We start from the raw sequence: 16,050 nt of genomic DNA, 5'->3' as shown, positions 1-16,050 counted from the left end.
TATGTATATATATATGTATATATGTATATATATATATATGTATGTATATATGTATATATATATATATGTATATGTACTGTATGCTTATTTGCATGCCTCATTACACACATATCCCGTGTGTAGTATCTTATAGTTTCATTCGTGAGATCTTGACAAGAGGCAAGTGCAGTGGATTGACAAACACCAACTCACTGACTTTGTTTATCAAGCACTCATGATACTGATTTGATTGGTCTAACTTTATCCAAGACAAACTTTGGTCACCTGCCTTTGTAAAAATCACCTCTAAAGCTGACAGCTTGTATAGATAAAAAGCATACACACAGGACTGTAAGCAGGAAAGTTTACATTCTAAGTAAACATGGGGCTTTATGAGCTTGGGAAGTGTCAGAGTGTCAGACATGTGTAGACAGTCAAAGCCACTCATTTACTTTCACTCATGCAATCAACTTTACTTTATAAAGATAATAGGATTGTATTGTATGGGGGGTTTTTTTTTTCATAAAAAAGGTTTTGTATTAAACACATTTGTGTTTCCTTGCAGTGATATATCACTCTGAGGCAATTCCTAGGCAGGATTTATCAGCCTTCTGGACTTTTTATTTTAGATTTGCCACATATATTTAATTTGCTGTCTGGATCTGAGTGCCAGACTAGTACTAATGTGTTTATTACCAATTCCACAATGAAAGGAATGCCATCTTTTAACCACATGAGTCGAGAGACAGTTAGCATTTTTTAAATCCATTTTCATGTTTTAGCTTGCCCTCAAAGGATTGACTTTCTATTGATGCCACTACATTTCTGGAACCCCGTGAAAGTTGTTAAATGAGTCTTGCAGTCACAAATTAGCTTAAGCGTGTACTGAAGAAGCTTTCAAAACCTTAACTTCTTTCAACTCAATTTTGAGCCAAAACAAGGTGATGTTTTCACCATGATCTGATACACCACATTTATGTACGTTTGCATAAACTCGTAGGCTTTATGACTGACCCTCGACGAACTCCAGTACTTTCGGAGCCCCTAATAGGACAATGATCTAAAATTAGGAACCTCTGTCCACAATAGTAGAGCACCCTGAGGCCATGTTCTTGTTATGTTTCAAGCATCTACTCGTATATTACTGGCCTTTGTCAGAAGACATGAAGGTAGTGGTGAATTATACACAACTGGCTGGGGTTGGGTATGGTGTGCATGCATGTGTGTGAGAGAGAGACACTTAAACAGAGGGAACGTGAGGACTGCCAGCTTGCTTTTGTGTGGATGAATAGTTAATTCCCCTCCTGCTTCAAGACTTGGCTGCTTACCTTATTAAGTAAGGCTCTTCTGGGAGACAGAAAATGAGCACTAGTCTTCGTAAGATGCACATTAGATTGCATGCCTAAGCTCTCTGAAAACTCACTCTTCCTCCTTTATTTCATCAACCTCTCCTGGCTGTCCTCACCTTTTCTGCTATGTATCCTTATTTCACTTTAGTCTCTTACCTACTGTCCGTCCCATTTCTTTCTCCCTTTGTGCCTTGGTCACACTTTTGCATTCAGTCCTTCCAGCCCTCTCAGTCTCTCTCTCTCCCTCTTTCTCTCTCCCTCTCTCTCTCTCTCTCTCTCTCTCTCTCTCTCTCTCTCTCTCTCTCTCTCTCTCTCACCATCTCCGTAAACTGCAAACCTAATGGCATTTGATGTCGGGTGAACCATGGAAAGCGGAATAGCGCTGATAAATAGTGGCTGCAAGTTCTTATGCCGACAGTGTTAAAATAATGAGTTGCATTAAGTGGCAGTTTAGGACTTCTTAAATGTTGTTAAGCTTTAATTGAATTTCAAGGTTTTTACCTGAATGGTTTTTTTTTATGTGTTCATTAGAGAGTGAAAAGAGACAGAAAAATAAGGAAGGCATGGAGGTTGTGAGCAAGAAAGTGAACGGAAGAGTGCGAATGGAGAGAAATACGATGCAAATTAAAGAAAAACATCAAATCTCACTGGCCCTCTCAACTATTAAATAGAGTACGAGAAAATTCAAATGTAATACCATCTCAATTTCACAACCCATCTATTTCTGAAACATTTTCTCCAGCTCATCCTTTTAACGCCTTGGCACTCTATCTTTTTAGCACCTACAAAATGATATGGGGGTCTCATGAGAAACAAGCAGGTATAGAGGGGAATACAAGAGGACTCTGTTCGTGTAGAACAGCACTCTTCATCGCAGATCTGACTACATGACTATAACTTTTATACTTTTTGCTTCAGCTTGATTTTTTTATTATGTATGAATAGGTATGTTTTAAATGAGATTTAATGCAGATTTATTCTGTTTTATGCCTGAAGAATATGAATGTATTTCATATTGTATAACTGGCATTAATATATTTACTCGTTTGAACAAGGAATGTCCTTGTGTGTGTGCCCGTGTGTGTGTGTTCGCATGGCAGTTTATGTGGTTTACACCAAGACTCATTGGCAGGCTATGAAATCCTTGCTTACACGTCTTAATTTAGTTTCATTCTCCCTGCAGGGGGTTTCCCTGTGTTTGAATTAACAGTGTTGACAGGGCCTTTTTTTAAAAAGCCTGTCCTCACTCCACGTTTCCTCAAGAGATAATAAATTAATATGTGATAATTTTGCCTTTTTACAGCAAGAGCAGCTGATTTACTTTTGTTTCTCAAGACTTTGATATTATTTTGTCTCACACACATAGAAAGCTCAGGGTTTATGTCATCAGAATTCTTCTGTGATGCATGTGCACTCATGTGTTATGTAAATAAATATGATTCAAACCCAAGAGGGTCAAATTTGTAGAATTTCTTTGCTGAAAAGTAGTTATCAAAATCTAGAAATACACATAAACAACTGGGAAGAACAAGAAAGGTTTAACGTGCTGGTCATCAAACTTGAAATGGACATTCAGAAAGCTGCTTAGTAAACATGTCTTTAACTCTAAGAGAAAGTGAATCAGTCTTTTGCTTTGCTTTAGTTGCATATATTTGCATGCAGCTATGTTGAAGTTTTCAATTCAGTTTAATTCATTTCAACCATCAACAATTTAGCGACAATTGGCAGCTCAAGACACTTTATTATGTATTGCAAAATAAAGTTCCTGCTATTGTATATTACAGATAAAAATCCCATTGATTAAAAATGTACCTTTGAACAAACACTTGACTACTGCGAAGAACAAAAAATAAATGATTACATGAAGAAAGGCAGCACTAGGTTCAGGACGTGCACCATCTGCAGTGACCTGTTGGAGTAAGGGGAAAGGAAAGAAGAGCACAGAGAGAGCATTACATAGAGAGGTCTCCACTTAGAGGGATGAAGGCAGTGGTTGTCTGCAGCTGCCACAGCTATGGAAACGCGGGTGTTTCCAATTGATTGAGAAGTCGAGTTGGTGAAGTCTCCTTTGATCCACTCAAAACAGTCCTCTACCAACTGTACAAACGATGACTAGCTGACACTGGAGTCTCTCACTGCTTGTGTGCTGAAATATTTCACTGTGTGTGCTTACACTGAAGCTAGCTGATTGAACTCTGTTATTTCACTTTGCTCTCTCTTCATTTTATGATTTTTTTCTGTAGGCTTGTAAATCAAATTTATAAAACTCTGGTCTTTTTCCTGACTGACTCTAACCGCATCTTTCCATTAACCTCGTATGCAATAACATGGCCTTGGTGAATGTTTTTGAATATCCTTATTAACTCTTGCCAATCAGAAACTACTTTTTTACTTTTGTCCTTACATACACTCACTGGACAGTTTATTAGGTACACCTTGCTTCAGAACTCCCTTAATTATTTAGGGCAAAGATTCAATAGGGTGCTGGAAACATTCCTCTGTGGTTTTGGTCCCATTCTATGCACGTGTTGAGGGTCACATATGGCAACAGACTCAATAAACTGATCTGCAAGGCCAGTAGTGTTGTGGGGATGGAGCTGGACTCCTTTAAGGTGGTGTTGGAGAGGCGGATCTTGTCCAAGATAAGGACAATGCTGGACAATACCTCCCCCCCCCACTCCCTGATGAGGTAGCCAGTCACAGAAGCACGTTTAGTGAAAGACAGATTACCCAAAAAGATTGGTTGTGTTGTATAATCACAGATGCTCTTCTGCATATCTTGGCTGTAAAGATTCATTATTGTATTTACTGTTGCCTTACTGTCCCTATTGCTATAACTTCAATTGCCTTTCTCCCTGATTCTAAGGTTATATTGAACATATCTACATTCCTCAGTGACCTGAGTTGCTGACATGTCATTAGCTGATTAGATATTTGTGAAAAGATGTTCTTAATAAAATAGGCTGGTTAGTGTATAGCATGTTTGCATTTTAAGAAAACATGTTATGCATGTTTTCAGGAAGATACAAAACCAGGAACGTTACACATATTCTCCCATTGTTTTGTTTTTTTACAGTCAGCATGACTTTAAAACTAATGTAAGGAAAATATCAACCTGGTAACCAAGAAACCTCTTTAGCCATCTTTAAATGGAAATTAGTCAGCTAATTCCCTTCTAACTTCTAAGTCCATTAAACTTCATAAATCCTGTTTCTCATGATGACTGGATGTTAAACTTAATTGTTACACCTGGTAGAGCAGCCACACTCATCATTTTATTTAATATGAAAGAATTTAGACAGTTTTTAACTCTCAGTGATGTTGCAGTGTTTGTTTGACTTTGGAACCTGAAGAGGACCTGGAAACAGCTAATGACATCAGACTTAAAGAGCGAATAGTCTCTCTCTCACACTAGCCAACTCGTTTTATTGCCTAAACCACATTGACTGGTTTTGGTGCCTAAACCTGCATATACACTGGAAGCGATTTGCTCATTGCTGTGAATTGCTTTCAGTGTGTATGTTGCTTAAGCCTAAGAAAACATCAAGATCAAACCAAACAACACACAAAAATGAAGCTAAAGCCTAAAAGAAACCAAAGAAAGTGTAAAAATCACGAATTCAGTGACTTACTCAAATTCAGCTATTGCCAGAAATGAAATATAATTTATATTTGTATTCTTTCCATTTCTTTGTTTGTTTTTTTTATCCATTTTTATTCAAAAAATCCCTTTCCTGTCTGAATATTCTTCACCTCTTTTCAATATTGACCAGTCTAAACCCAAGTTGTGTGTGTTATATCACTGAAGTTGTTCAGCTAGTAGCTGACCTGCCTTCACATAATAACTATTCAGGTTCTTGCACTCTAAGATTTAGCCACACACAGTCACACAAAGTGTCTCTGTGCAAGCACACAGTCCACATTACCATATATATGAGAGATGAAAAATATTCATGATGAATTAGAGTTGTACATTAAATCAAATATAGGAATAATTTATGTACATAACTAGCCCAACAAGGCAGATACACACGTATGTTTGCACACAGATAGACCACATAGGCCTTTGTAAGCATAACTTTTCAATAGACAGAGTGCAAAGAAATGCATCAAGTATCAGTAAATTGCTGGATCAGTCATAAAAGAGAACCATTAACAGACGATAATAGAAAAATTAACCTTAGCACAAGGCTGCCTCGCCGTATGCTGTCAGTCCACATTTCTGTCATTTACAGATCACTCTGCCTCCACGGTCCTATTTCATAGCACAAGTTCTCCTGCTCTTGCCCTCTTTTACACAATATTTGTCTTGTTGTGTCTTTATTAAAAGTCCGATGGCAATACAGATGAAAATGCTGTTTGGCTGAAAGTGTCTGTACAGCAGGCAATATGTCAGTCCCACTCCTGTCTCATTCTGTTGTTCCCTTTGTACTATTTTGTTGCACTCTTACCCCTTTCCCCTTGCCTGTCACATAGACTCACACAAATAAGCATAGAGACACTGACAATATGTCCTGCTGAGGAAAGCAGAGAAAGACAGAGGCAGGGTGAAACAGACTTCAACCTGTGGTAGGAGCAGCTGGTTTCTCTAAGTCACACTTCAGCACCTCATTGATCCAGTGGTCCTAGTTCCAAAGAGTGTATGTGCATGTGTGTTAAAGTCCCCTCATAGTTTTTCAGTATCATTAATCTCCAGCGCACTGCATGTACGTGTACACACACATACACACTGCCCACTCATTAATAAAGGATAATATATTTCCAAAACTCAGGCAGATATTCACTCATCTCTTCTTGCTAACACACACTCTATACATTTTAAATGTGCATAACTTTTCTTTCCTGCTGTATTCCGTATAAATATGCATATCCGATGTGTGAGCAGAGTGTAAATGTTTTTTATGGCTCAATATGAGCATAAGTTGGTGCTAAAAGGGTGCAATTCATAGTCTTCTGCATCATATGATAGTGTAAATGCTCCAGCAACGGAGCAAATATCTGAGGAAATCACTCATCTGCAGTTGGAGTTGCAGTTGATTACAATAAATAATAAGCAACAACAGCACCAAAAGAATGGACAAATGATATTCATATCATGCCCTATAGTACTTGACAAGACTCGTTGCTTTTGGAGAAATTGAAGCCGTAAACCATTTTTGGCCTAAAACTTTATTAGGCTGTATTATTGCTTTTACTTAAAATTACCTTCTTCGAGTTTTTAGTGACTGGATCATTGGGTCCATTGTATATCAGCCATGGACTGATGGTCTCAAGTATTTTGGTTAGTTGCATTGCAACAGGAATGTTGGATGTTTGGATGTTTTTTTTTTTAGCAGTTCAGTTTTTAGATACAATTTATACTATTTTATATTTAAAAATATTTAAGTGGAAGAAGTGTTTTTTTTTGTTTGTTTGTTTTTTTCTGTAAGCAGTTATTTAGCTTTCATGGTCTCTATTGGTGGAGCTACAAAAGGGATCGCCAATGTCTGGCAAAAAGGGCAAACTTCATTTTGGAAGAACTGAAATGGAAACACCAAGAGTGGCACTGAGAAAAGAAGTTTGCCATCATGGCACAATGTCTGGTGAGGATGCATGGACTTGATACCAAGCATGTTGCTGAGCACACACTTGGGCTGTGGCTGCCGTCGGGGTCTCGCACAGTAATTGGAGTTGTACAAAGTTTTTGGCAGGCCAGGCAGGAGTCAGCTCAGTCTAGCAGAGTTGGAATTTGTGTCAGTGAGTAGACATCCAATGAAAACTGCACACCTCAACTTGCGGGACGATGTCAGAGCATAGAGTACTATAGCAATTATAGCAAAAGTAACTAAATCCACCAGTGATTTAATGTTAAATTAGAACAGCAATTGAGCCTATAAGGGCATTTTTAATAGATATACCTTTATATAAATCTATATATATATTTTTAACGCAGTGTCACTCAAGAAGTATGAAATGTCATATCTAGGAGATCCTAAATCCAAATTCATGCTGAATATAAAAAAAAATGTGTCTATAATTATATGATGTTCACAAAACTTCAGCTACTGACTATCTGAGAAAACTGTACAGGAGACATTTATCATAAACACAAAACCATGTGCACACTTAAACACACAACACCCGCAGTATACACACACTTCTGTGCTGCATGTGTTACCTGATAATGGCATGCTGTGGGTGTACTAAGCTGTTATGGTGGAGTGGCTGACCTAATGCATTAGATTGAGCTCACTGTCAGGTCTTTAAGTAGCTGGGATCAGAGGCAGATACACAGCTAATGGATCCTTCTCTCCGTGGGTGGAATAACACAGCAATAGCTCTATTTAATGGAAAAAAAAAAAAAGACTTAACTTTAAAAGAATGAGAAGACACCAATTGGTTGAGCTCAATATCTTAACCATTTTAATATTTCATGATACACAGCCAAATAAGTTATTGGAAGTTGGGGGGGTTAAAGATTGTATTTATATTTAAAAGTATGCATGATTGAAAAGTGCTGCTATTAAACAAACTTATTGAGTCCCTATTGTGGAAACAGAAGTGGAAATCACATAACTTGCTCAGAGCACTAAAACTAACCAACAGGTATTTTTAAACATCAAAATTGATGTGGGAGACCACTGATATACCGAAACTAATGTAGCCTCTTCTGGCCTTTAAAGCTCTTAGAGAGAATCAATTTTAGGAAGGCAGCTTGTATACTTTATTTTGAAAATAAAGTAGACTGAAAACATACCTAAGCTATGTTGGTTGGGAATATACCCCAGAAAGGTAAGTTTATCCCTATATGTAATTTCACATAAAAACATAAACTAATGTGATTTGATAATGAGTTGTTAAAAAATGAGCTGCCATGTTTTAATTTTTTTTTTTTTTGCTCCAAAAAAACTTCAACCCTGTGTCTGATGTTGTTTGTGTATTTAAATGAAAGTGCTGGGGTATTATGACTATTATACTAGTAAGGATTAGGATTGCATGAAAATCCTCCAGATGCGAGATGAGCTGGAGTTGTTAAATGAGTTGTGGCTTTTTCCCAGTGACTTCTGAATGACGAAATTTTAGGATATCCAAGTAAAGTGATAGAGCTGATGGGGTATGACCAAAGATGAACGAACCCAAAATGAAAAGAAAGAAAGGGGAATGGGAAATATGCCTGACACCACTGACACGTCCTTATGTGACTCCTTTACCCTTTCTCCTACTCAGTCAAATCATTGTATGTACAGTTTTTTTTTACACTTTTGACCAAGTACATTTGCACATTAACAAGCCTTCATCTTTTCTATTTGTGTGTATGTGTTTGTGTACCTATGTATGAATGCAGAACAAGCAAAACCTGCTGTCAAAACAAATAGACCTCAAGGGTAAGGCACCAGAAAAGGGTGTTCTGATGTCCTACGCTGTATCAGACCTGAAAATCCCTCTGTCCTACGAGGTCCGGCTGGCCCCTATTACCACCTACAGCACTGGGGACTATGTCAGTCGAATCATCCAGTATTCAGAACGTGAGTCTCTCTTAAAATCCTCGATCTTTGTCTGCAGTCATTAGATATTTTTTTAATCCAATCATATACTTACACAGAGCATAGATCAATTGATGGGTTGTTCATGTTTGAGTGCTAATCAATATTATCATAATTCTTTTTACAGCCTACACTTACCCAAGACCTTCAGGTGAGACTCAACTGCCATCCTTTGCTTTTGTACATTTGATCATCTTTAACTTGCTTTTTCAACCTGATTTATGACAGAGTGGTAAAGAGATGAAGGCATGTTGAATTCTGATGAAGGTTTAAATAAGCATGTTTGCTCCAAGCAGTGTCAGCACAAGTCTGCCAAGGCAAAGGATCCCAACACGCGACCCCGTGACTCATGACCCTTAATCATATTGTTGCGATGAAAATAATGGGGTAACAAAAAATGATGGGTGAAACAAGCTCTATAGAATTTTAAATGTCGTGAAATGGTGACAATGGGAGAAGGATATCAGGTCGGTTATGATGGTATGATTGGCTAGGCTTGAAAAATTTCAAATACAAAATGTGGGCCATTCTGTATGTTTTAAACTTGATCAGGCTATATTAAAACTATGTTCCATCTCATCATAGATTTTTAGTTCCTTTCTCTCTCTGTTAGCCCCCTCTGTCTGTCACAGTTTTCCACCAGCGTCTATCCTCTCTCTTACCATCCCTCTCTCTTTTTCTCAGTCAATTGCATCTTGTCTATTTTCTTCATTAAGAGACACGCAGCATTTTTCTGGCAGGAGTGTCAGTTGGCTCCATCAGGGTGAGGCAATTAAAACAACAGCAGATTGGAACAGACTGCGAGAACAACAGTGTAAATTGAAAGGAGCGCATGTACTAGAGCAGGGTGTGAATAGTAATAGATTAGCTCCCTGAAACAAAGAGGGACACATACGCCGTCCTCTTGGGGAGCACAAGCCATATGCATCTGCAGCGGACTGTGTGTGTCCGGGAAGCTTTCACTGATGCTGTCAGCTTGGACGGTTTTAGATGACTGTTGTTATACTCTCTTGGCTCAATTTTCATTTGTTTAGTGAGTCTCTGATAATTGCTCTCCAGATGGGCTAATGAAGGTGACTACACCACGGAAAGAAGGCTCTTTATCTTGCTTAACAAGAGACATTAACATCAACGACGACAAAACTCGGGGTGTTCTTCAAAATATCTTTTTTGTCCTTAATGATCTATGTGACAGTATCAAAGTGTCTCTCAAAGCATATTAATGGGAAAACATTAAAAGAATCACATAGCTCAGAGAAGATTAAATGTTCAGGGAAACTGCATCTCATTAAAGCTTTTACCCAATTGTGTTTATAGATTATATTCACAAGGTGTCAACAGCCAGTAGGAGCACTCAAAAACAAGAAAGGTAGACTCGTACTTCTACTGTCAGGTCCAAAATAAGTCAAACAAAGAAATTGCAGTTTTGCCGTTACACACTTGCACAGTGGATTTTTAATCAAATAATCAATATACGAATAAAGTGCAGACCAAGGTTGTTGTAGTTAACTAAAACTAAACTAACAACTAAAACTAAATGTGCAAAAAACATTTTAGTTAAATAAAATAAAAATAAAAACGTATTAAGAAAATTAAAGCTGGCGGAACTGATTTTGTGAAAAAACTACCAAAAATAAAATGAAAATACAGAGGAAATAGCCTCAGTTTTAGAATCTGCTAGTTTGGTAAAAATGATATTACAACTTGCCACATGAGGCTGTGATGGGTGCGTTTACTGAGATTTTGGATGTCAAAAAGACTGCGAATCAACTGCTTTCAAAAAGTGCTGCTTTTTATTACAATAGCTGTACTGATTTTTCAAAATCTTTGCCTCTGACATATGCAGGCTCCATTCAGTAATAATTAAAATGACTAAAACTAAATGAATCTACTGAATCAAAACTGAAATAAAAACAAAACAGTCAAAATGAAATTGCATAACTCTGTAGCAGCTTTAATTCAACAGTTGACTGACACGTAGTGTTATGGTCATTTTTAATAAAGGACACATTATATTTGACTTTAATCAAATATTTAATTTGTATTTTAGAGCTTTTTACAGTCATTTTAATTATAAGACCCAAAGAGAACACATGTGAGGGATGGAATCATTTGGCTAAAAAAACAAAACAAAACATAAAGCAAAATAAATCTATTAGAGGCATAGTAAAAATTAACTTTATTGGAGTAGCCAATATCACAATCTGGTACATTCTTTTCAAGATTGTACCAGATTGTGGTACCAGCTCAGCAAAAGCAAAAAGCCTGAACGACCACAGAAGACAGTTCCAAAGTGTGATGACAGAATTTATATGGTTAAAAAATAACTTAAAAAACATTCAACCAACTCAAGAACACTTTCAAGAGTTACACATATTATTGTCAAGGTTTATAAATCAGCGACATTTTCAGGAGTGGAAATAAGATGGTTTACAACAAGGAAAACACATAAAAGAGCCTGCCAGAAAAAAAAAATTCTTTGGACTAATTACAAATTTGTACCAGAAGGATGGTGAAGAGAAAAGTATGGAAAAGGAGAAAAACGACTCATGATCAGAAGCATACCACAGTATCCATCAAACATGTTGGAGGCAGCGGACATAGGTTAGGGCATGTATGGCTGCCAGTGGAACCAGGACACTAGTCTTTATTGATGATGTGACAAAAGGAGCAGAATGAATTCTTAAGTGTGCAGGGCTATATTCTCTGCTCAGATTCAGCGAAATGCTGCAGAACTGACCCGATAATGCTTCAGTGCAAATGGATAATGACCCAAAGCATAATGTGAAAACTACTTTCTCAAGGCAAAGAAATTGGGCAGTCACGTGATGGACCCAATAGAGCATACTTCTTCATTATTAAATACAAAATTGAATTCAGAATGACCGACAATCAAGAAGCAACTGAAGGTGGCTACAGTAAAGGCCTAGCAGAGCATCTTGTGGGAGAAAAGGAAAGGATTTTTGTCCAAGCATTAAAAACAATCCTGTTAGTTTTTTTTTTTTTTTTTTAAAACCACTTGTATTAAAGCTGAATGTCTGCACTTCAATCACATATTGGTTGATTGATTTAACATTAACTGTGTAGGTGTGCTGAGGTGAAGCTCCAACAATGTGTTTTGGTCCAACAACATTTGTTTTTTTCATATCACACAGTTCAAGATAGATTTAATGAAATCTTGGTCTCAATCTGTCTTGCACTTTACAAGGTCAGTTTGAGGCATGTCAAACTGTACCATGAATGTGTGGTGAACCATAGCACTCCCAACATAGCACTCCCAACAGAGTGTATAAGAGCAGAGGCATATACACTTGTACCACCCGTCTGCAGTTTTATTTTGAAAACGAGTCAGTATTATGGTATATTCCCTACATACCAGTGTTTTCTTGTTTTGTTGGTTTGATTTTAAACATAAGTCAAAGCAGTCGTTAGTACACTAACAATATGAACTTTGCATATTCAACGAACTTTGCTAGAACCTGTCTTTAGCCTTTAAGTTTCCAAACTGGCACATTGTATTTGACTCTCACTGCTATTTAAAACTACAGAATTAGATGAACAGCCACAAATTTTACAACATTTGTAATTGCCATATGTCTGGATGACTAAATATTTAATACTGCTTTTATTTTCATGATGAGTAGTAGTGTTATACAATATCAGGTGAGCATTTTTTCACTGAATTGCACAGTCAATACAAAGGAGAAGACTTGAATCTAATGCCTACTTTAGTGCAATTCATTATTCCAGGTATTTTTAATTTCCTTTTTTTAATCGTTTTACACAGTTTTAGTCTGAGAATGTAAGAGTCATACTTTCAATTATACATAATATGTATACCAGTGCCTCCTACGTGGTGCCTATCACTTTGTCAGTAATTGCCTAGCTGTCTGGTTTGAAGTGCACATTGCAGAGGTCATTATAGACCTTTATAGATGTTGCCATTTGTTTCCTGGGGAAGGTGGGTGAAAAAAAAAGAAACAGCCTTGTATGTCATCTACAGTTTGTAATGTCACCCACTTGACATGTCAGTGATTTAATGTGTTTTTCTATCTTCTTTTTTTTGTAACAACACACACACCTCAGATCATGTGTGTGGCTTTGAAGATGAGCGCATATGTGGCTTCTCTCAAGACCGGAGTGATATCTTTGACTGGACGAGACAAAATCACCTGACGCAGAATCCCAAGCGGTCTGCGAACACTGGGCCAGACACTGACCGCAGTGGAACAAAGGAGGGTGAGGAAACTATGACTCATCTAAACTGAAATACAAATATAATGTGGAAGTGTAAATTCAAAGGCACAGAAACAAAACAAATGTGTATGTACAGTCAAGATCATTCATCTTCAGACAATGTGCTTTTTGCTGTTGTTGTTGTTGTGCACGCACTGTTGTGTTTCACGGCAATTATAAATAAAATATGGGATAATACATTAGTGTCAAGTCTCAACTTTAGAGTGAGTAGTTCTACATTAACATACAGGGAGTGCAGAATTATTAGGCAAGTTGTATTTTTGAGGAATAATTTTATTATTGAACAACAACCATGTTCTCAATGAACCCAAAAAACTCATTAATATCAAAGCTGAATGTTTTTGGAAGTAGTTTGTAGTTTGTTTTTAGTTTTAGCTATTTTAGGGGGATATCTGTGTGTGCAGGTGACTATTACTGTGCATAATTATTAGGCAACTTAACAAAAAACAAATATATACCCATTTCAATTATTTATTTTTACCAGTGAAACCAATATAACATCTCCACATTCACAAATATACATTTCTGACATTCAAAAACAAAACAAAAACAAATCAGCGACCAATATAGCCACCTTTCTTTGCAAGGACACTCAAAAGCCTGCCATCCATGGATTCTGTCAGTGTTTTGATCTGTTCACCATCAACATTGCGTGCAGCAGCAACCACAGCCTCCCAGACACTGTTCAGAGAGGTGTACTGTTTTCCCTCCTTGTAAATCTCACATTTGATGATGGACCACAGGTTCTCAATGGGGTTCAGATCAGGTGAACAAGGAGGCCATGTCATTAGTTTTTCTTCTTTTATACCCTTTCTTGCCAGCCACGCTGTGGAGTACTTGGACGCGTGTGATGGAGCATTGTCCTGCATGAAAATCATGTTTTTCTTGAAGGATGCAGACTTCTTCCTGTACCACTGCTTGAAGAAGGTGTCTTCCAGAAACTGGCAGTAGGACTGGGAGTTGAGCTTGACTCCATCCTCAACCCGAAAAGGCCCCACAAGCTCATCTTTGATGATACCAGCCCAAACCAGTACTCCACCTCCACCTTGCTGGCGTCTGAGTCGGACTGGAGCTCTCTGCCCTTTACCAATCCAGCCACGGGCCCATCCATCTGGCCCATCAAGACTCACTCTCATTTCATCAGTCCATAAAACCTTAGAAAAACCAGTCTTGAGATATTTCTTGGCCCAGTCTTGACGTTTCAGCTTGTGTGTCTTGTTCAGTGGTGGTCGTCTTTCAGCCTTTCTTACCTTGGCCATGTCTCTGAGTATTGCACACCTTGTGCTTTTGGGCACTCCAGTGATGTTGCAGCTCTGAAATATGGCCAAACTGGTGGCAAGTGGCATCTTGGCAGCTGCACGCTTGACTTTTCTCAGTTCATGGGCAGTTATTTTGCGCCTTGGTTTTTCCACACGCTTCTTGCGACCCTGTTGACTATTTTGAATGAAACGCTTGATTGTTCGATGATCACGCTTCAGAAGCTTTGCAATTTTGAGACTGCTGCATCCCTCTGCAAGATATCTCACTATTTTTGACTTTTCTGAGCCTGTCAAGTCCTTCTTTTGACCCATTTTGCCAAAGGAAAGGACGTTGCCTAATAATTATGCACACCTGATATAGGGTGTTGATGTCATTAGACCACACCCCTTCTCATTACAGAGATGCACATCACCTAATATGCTTAATTGGTAGTAGGCTTTCGAGCCTATACAGCTTGGAGTAAGACAACATGCATGAAGAGGATGATGTGGACAAAATACTCATTTGCCTAATAATTCTGCACTCCCTTTATAAAGGACTGCTGTGGAAGATATTTTATTCTGACATCATTTCATGCATTAAAATGTTCAACTCTCAAAGCTGATTTAGAGTTTGAAGTTAACATTAGGACTTGAGGAGGTGTATGAAATGTCAAACAACTTGGAAGACCAAGAAAAAAATTAGATTGTTTTTCCTCAGTTTGTCTAATTTACTTGTGGAACATGTGATTAAATGTGTTAAGATATTTTTATCACATAGAAAATAAAGCAGAAACTTGGCAGTAGCTTATGACCCATTATGTTACCACAAACCTCCCAAAAATGTGTTGTTATCCCAATACCTACAGTCTATAATTTACATTAGAGGGCTTTATTAGCCTTTTATTATTATTATTAATATTTCTACTCTTTATCTTTTTTGTTGACTCTAGGCTACTACATGTACATTGAAGCATCACGCCCACGTACTCAGGGTGACAAGGCTCTTCTTCTATCGCCACTTTTTAATATTACCTCAAGCAAGGGCCCCAAAGGAAGAGTCCCATACTGCGTCTCCTTCTACTATCACATGAAGGGCAAACACATTGGTAAGTCGCAGAAAGAAGAATAATGCTCGCACAAACATATACACATACACAAACATTATTATCTCCTCTCATATGAGAGCACAATGGCGCACATGGGTATACAGGGAACAGTGTACTGGTGCTCTCTGCTATCGGGGTTCTCATATCGCTCTTGCCTCTGTCAAAAGCTGAACCCTATGCTTGAACCTTGCTTGCAGAGTGTGTCAGACAGAAAATTGTAGGTCTGTGTGAGAGAGTGTGTACGTGAGTCCGTGTGTATATGTGGGTGAGAGGTGGAATGGAAAGACCGGGACGAGGGTGGGGTGTAGGATGCTACAAAAGTTCTGTTTGTATGTGGCTTCTTGGGTCTCAGTTTGTGTTTGTGTGTGTGTGTGTGTGTGTGTGTGTGTGTGTGTGTGTGTGTGTGTGTGTGTGTGTGTGTGTTTTGTGTGTTTAGAGGTGGTTGAAGGGGGCAGTGGGTGTGTGATTTATGGCAGTGGCAAGACACAATCAGTCACTTGGGCGAGTTGTTCATCATAATATGCTCTGTCACACAGCTAGAATGCATACATCTAGGAGCCCTACACACCTGCATGCACACTCTTACATTTTGTGC

General features: G+C 38.1%; 1 protein-coding gene across 2 annotated transcripts in view; it reads left to right on the top strand.

Annotated features, from left to right (window-relative positions):
* LOC102304999 (MAM domain-containing glycosylphosphatidylinositol anchor protein 1) overlaps window positions 1-16,050 on the top strand; it is a 201,407-nt gene that overhangs the window by 146,892 nt on the left and 38,465 nt on the right. For both annotated transcript variants that reach the window (XM_005934576.3, XM_014337546.2), the window contains exons 12-15: window positions 8,653-8,833; window positions 8,979-9,002; window positions 12,938-13,090; window positions 15,300-15,455. In XM_005934576.3, coding sequence (XP_005934638.1) covers window positions 8,653-8,833; window positions 8,979-9,002; window positions 12,938-13,090; window positions 15,300-15,455 — 514 coding nt within the window. The remainder of the gene's footprint in view (window positions 1-8,652; window positions 8,834-8,978; window positions 9,003-12,937; window positions 13,091-15,299; window positions 15,456-16,050) is intronic.

Source organism: Haplochromis burtoni, unplaced genomic scaffold, assembly GCF_018398535.1.
Source record: "Haplochromis burtoni strain Fernald_Lab_line unplaced genomic scaffold, NCSU_Asbu1 Contig_187, whole genome shotgun sequence".
Classification (NCBI taxonomy): domain Eukaryota; kingdom Metazoa; phylum Chordata; class Actinopteri; order Cichliformes; family Cichlidae; genus Haplochromis; species Haplochromis burtoni.
Note: the sequence above shows the minus strand (reverse complement) of the source record. Positions and strands in the feature narration are given on the sequence as shown.